This window comes from Tachypleus tridentatus, chromosome 9 (genome assembly GCF_004210375.1).
Source record: "Tachypleus tridentatus isolate NWPU-2018 chromosome 9, ASM421037v1, whole genome shotgun sequence".
Lineage (NCBI taxonomy): Eukaryota > Metazoa > Arthropoda > Merostomata > Xiphosura > Limulidae > Tachypleus > Tachypleus tridentatus.
This window is the reverse complement of record NC_134833.1, coordinates 112843177-112847837: the sequence shown is the minus strand read 5'-3', so window position 1 is coordinate 112847837 and position 4661 is coordinate 112843177. Positions and strand designations below refer to the sequence as shown.

Genomic DNA, 4661 nt, shown 5'->3' with positions numbered 1-4661 from the left:
GCAATAAAAAAATAATACAAAACTTAATGTCTTGTAGATTTTTACATAATTACAACTATTTTTTACTGGATGGAATTGATGCAAATTGTGGCTGAACAACGTCAGTCTACTCTTAGGCCTCGTACAAGTCTTTGCAAAAAAAAATTCTACCAAGGTTTCTTGTTTTCAATGCCCTTTTCCAACTATTTAAGGACTATTAATAACTTTAACGTGATACTTGTGTAAATTAATCCATAAACAAAACTGTTTTTCTCATCTAACACAAAAGGAAGCACAAAAGTAAATTTTCGAGAACTCAATAATCGATAAAGGTGGCCTAGGTCTTGCTGCTTACACTAAGGAATAGATAATTCTAAACCTTACAACCCTCTTACGATATACTGGGGCTTGTTTTCATCAATGTGGCTAAAAGAAAATTACTTTGTTTAGCCACAGTGGCTAAGATAGTTATTTTTCTAGTGGAAGCCCAGCTAAGTATGATTAAATGGAAAACTAGTTAAAAGCAAACTGGACACAAAAAAGGGTTTTAAATAACTAGTCATCTTTTAACTTTATTCTGTTTTAGAGAAAAATACCTACCCAAGAAGAATGGAAAATTGAGCTGTAAGTTCAGGGACTTTAGCATACTGTTTCTCATTCAATATTATAGAATAAACTTACTAGAAACAGTATAAGAGGAACAGCTTTTCATGCAGTAGCACTGTAAAATAAAATGAAATCATAAAAACTCTAGAACAATAAAACTAAACATTGCTGAAGTCAATAGAGTGGAAAAGATTCATTCCAAGTTTACAATGTATCTAGATTAAAAATAGCCAGCTGGTAGTAAAAAATACAACTCTGTTGTACACAAAAACATAAGATGTGTTAGAAAATTATTTGTACTCATATATGCAAACTAATTGTGTCAGTCTGACTCAGACTGTGAGAAGCTGGGATACAAAGATAATATGCACATGATGAATAAAGATACCATTGCACATCATATAGGTTGCATATTGCACTTCCATAACCCATAAAACCTCCTAAATGCATGCCTACAGTTTTTCCAGTATCCCTGATTACTGTATCTGGTATTTACTCTCTGCTACTAAAATTCAGAAATATGGGGTATATGAATAACTTATAACTCCAATGTCAAATACATTTTACCATGTTGAACAGCACTATAGCATGCACACTTTGACCTCCATCAACAGACACAGAATTATAAGTTTTTTTAAGTATGATTCAAGGTAAGAATGCATGAATAATCCTTTCTTATGTATATTCCACAAATCCAGAAAAAAAACTATTTATCAACTTTTATTAATAATATTATAGGATGTATTTCAACTTTCCTGCATGCAAACAATACAGTATTGAGTAGTGAAACACATGTAAGTTTGTGAAACATGTGAAGTGTAGTGTATATTAGAAAATTTTGTAAAATAATCAACGTGTATTAATATTCATAAATCTAGATTTTTTTAAAAAGAGGAGGTATATTAAATATTGCCTTGGAAGTAGATAATATTTTAATGAGTGTTTGAAAAAGTTTTTGCGATACAATCACTGGAATTATAATGACTAGTAAGTTGTCCTATTATGCTATGGTAAAACAGAAAAGCAGAAAAAGTGAGGTAAGAAAATTTATTTTCCAAATGAAGTGCTTTTTGAAATATTTTGATAAAATTTTTATTTAAAATTTTACTTAACATAGCAGTAATCAGTAACCTAGGAATGTACAGAATATATACTAATATAAATGTGTAAAAAATATATGTAGTAAATTATTCCTGGGATTATGAATTTCAAAATTTTGTCTGTTGTTAAATCCAAAACTACACAACAGATATTTGAACTTTGTCAAAGTTGGGTATCAAAACCATATATTTAGTGTTAGAAGCCCTCACACTTGTTATTGAACTACTGGGGTGAATTTCAAAGAGCGCTACTGATGTTGCTACATTGGATGAGTATGGAAGACTGTCCTTAGCTGCTGATTATAAGATATATTAAACTTATAACCTTATATATAAAAATGAAAAATACTAGCTCTTCCAAACCATGTTATTATATGATAGGATTTTTAGATCAGAGTGGAAGAACAACACAGCCAAGTATGAAACAGGTTTATCTTTGGCTTGAAAAAGTATATGTCTCAAACATCATCAAGTAAATAAATTACTACCATATTGATTTAAAGATGATCCTTCTTTAAAAGCCTTAATTTCTTTATTTTAGCACCTTCACATTTTTCTACTTTCTGTGTATGGATTTGATTACGTGTATAGGGAGAATAACAAACGGCTAACAAAGATCATTTTTAACCACATGTAAGCAAATATTCACACAAACAATGATGTTCAGAGTTATATGATAAACATGATAAAATATATCTGTTTAAAATGTCAACTTTAATGAAATATATGCCACAACTCTGAGATGGAAACAAATACAGAAAGATGATGTAATTATGGTCTCAGAACTAACAGAAATCTTACTAGATGAATATTGTCTTCATAGTTGTATGCAACTCGAAGAATAAAAGAAAAAATACATGATTCATTGTTATTATACTGAACCTTGATATCATAAAAATAATTTGTTAACTGGATAGTCAAAAGTAAAATTACCGAGCACATATGTACGCCTGCTAAGATAATGAAAGTGACTGTCTGTTTGCAGAATTTGGTCAAAAATGTAAAAATAATCAAGCAGATAAGTACACTAGCTAAGGTAATGAAAGTGAATGTTTCTTTACAGACTTTCATTATACCTCAAGGGATTTCTCTGTTAGTATCCCTACTTTTGAAGTGAAAATAATAATGTTGCCAGTCAACACCACCCACCATCTACTCTTGACAACTGATTAGTGGAATCTGGCCTTCACTCTTTTGGCTCACACATAATACCACATTATAAACGTTTTTTTTTTGATGTAACATGGCAAAAACCATGTAAGCTCAGATACACAGCCTGGCATGCTAAACACTTTGAAAACCAAAAAAAAAGTCCAAAGTGCTACATATAAATGGATGTGGAATTATTACATGTTGTACAATGTACAAAACCAGGTGACACAGTCCAATACATTTGAAATAAAGTATTAATGTCAAATGTGCAATTTAAGTAAATAGATGTTTATGTGTGTTGTTAACTGCCAAGGGATTGATGGTCTTTTGTCACCTACTTACTCTCAGGTGTTTAAAAAGTGTTAAAAGGTTAATAAAATATTATTGTACAGTGTTAATCAATTATAGGTGTTACTTAAAACAACACGTAATAATAAAATCAAATCAACATCATTAAAATTTACCTGTTTTATTTGTTCACTTTCCACTTTTGAAGCGTCAGGTGTATCTGATACAACTGCTGCCATCTTTTATCAGCTATAAACATTGAAGAAAAATAATTCAAGAGTAACCATTAACCACAGTGTCAACATACCAGAGTTATTTATATCCGAGACAAACTTTCTTAAACTAACTGCAACCATTATTAATTGAGGTAAAATAATAAATTGCATCATGCAAAAAAACTGACCATATTACATTTTTATCACTGTGCTAACCATCCCTAATTTAGCACTGACAGACTAGATGGAAGGTACCTAGTGAACACCACCAACTCTTGGGCTACATTTTTACCACTGAATAGTGGACTGACCTTCACATTATCACACTCCTACTGCTGAAGGGGCATGTTCAGTGATGGAAATATGAGCCCACAAACAAAGGATTACAGTTGAGCACCCTAACACTAAGCCATACCAGGTCTTAAATTAAAATGTTAATATGCTCAAGTTCATTAAAGAAGGTGCCTTTTATAGCTCAAAGTTTAAAGTTATGAAAGCACAAATAGCCCTCATGTAGCTTTGTATGAAATTCAAAACAAACAAACACACCAAACCAAGTTATGAGTTACATAAAGCACAAAACTGTTTGTTGTCTTTGCAAATTTGTAGTGCATACTGAAGGAATTTATACATTTTGATAAAAGTTAAGAAAAAAATTACCTTTACACTCCAGATAAATATAATGATATATCTATCTAGAGTGTAAAATTTGCTTTTTTCTTAACTTTTATCAAAGCACAAAATTGATTAGGAACCATTCTATCTTTTTTATATTGTATTTTATCAAGTGCCAGAATCTGTAAATTACAAATTGTACTTAAGTGTAACATTCAGGAAATGCATAATTTTTGTTAAACAAGTATTTATAAAAAAAAAGTTCTTTCCAACAGTGATTCAATATGGGTCAGAGTCATGTTAAAAATGATGCTGTTGGTGATGACAAAATTAACAAGGCCACAATTCTTTACTGCAACTTCTTCCAAAACTACTTATATAAAGAATAGAATATACCACAAAAATTAGATGTCCTAAATGCTGAATTACTCAAATCACAAAGTAATATGGTTGTAGATATCAGATGATCACATTTTTCAGTGTAGGTTGTAGCATTCTTCTGGCAAAACAATAAGTATTATTTTGATAATTTTAAAGTCTAGAATCATTATTTTGGTATATCAAAGAGAACTTTCACTAGTGCTAGTTAAGATTTTGTTTTTTAAATATAGCTATAAGTCAAGTCAATTCTGTTGTTGGTAAGTTATAAAAATGTTAAATAAATTATCATATATTTATAATCCAGAAATTCATTAATTGCCACTAC

The 4661-nt window shown here is 30.2% G+C and overlaps 1 protein-coding gene across 5 annotated transcripts in view; it reads right to left on the bottom strand.

Annotated features, from left to right (window-relative positions):
• Positions 1–4661, bottom strand: part of LOC143226075 (mitochondrial import inner membrane translocase subunit Tim9-like) — a 43645-nt gene that overhangs the window by 11254 nt on the left and 27730 nt on the right. For all 5 annotated transcript variants that reach the window (XM_076456530.1, XM_076456529.1, XM_076456532.1 and 2 more), the window contains exon 2: positions 3302–3374. In XM_076456530.1, coding sequence (XP_076312645.1) covers positions 3302–3364 — 63 coding nt within the window. In that variant the 5' untranslated portion in view covers positions 3365–3374. The remainder of the gene's footprint in view (positions 1–3301; positions 3375–4661) is intronic.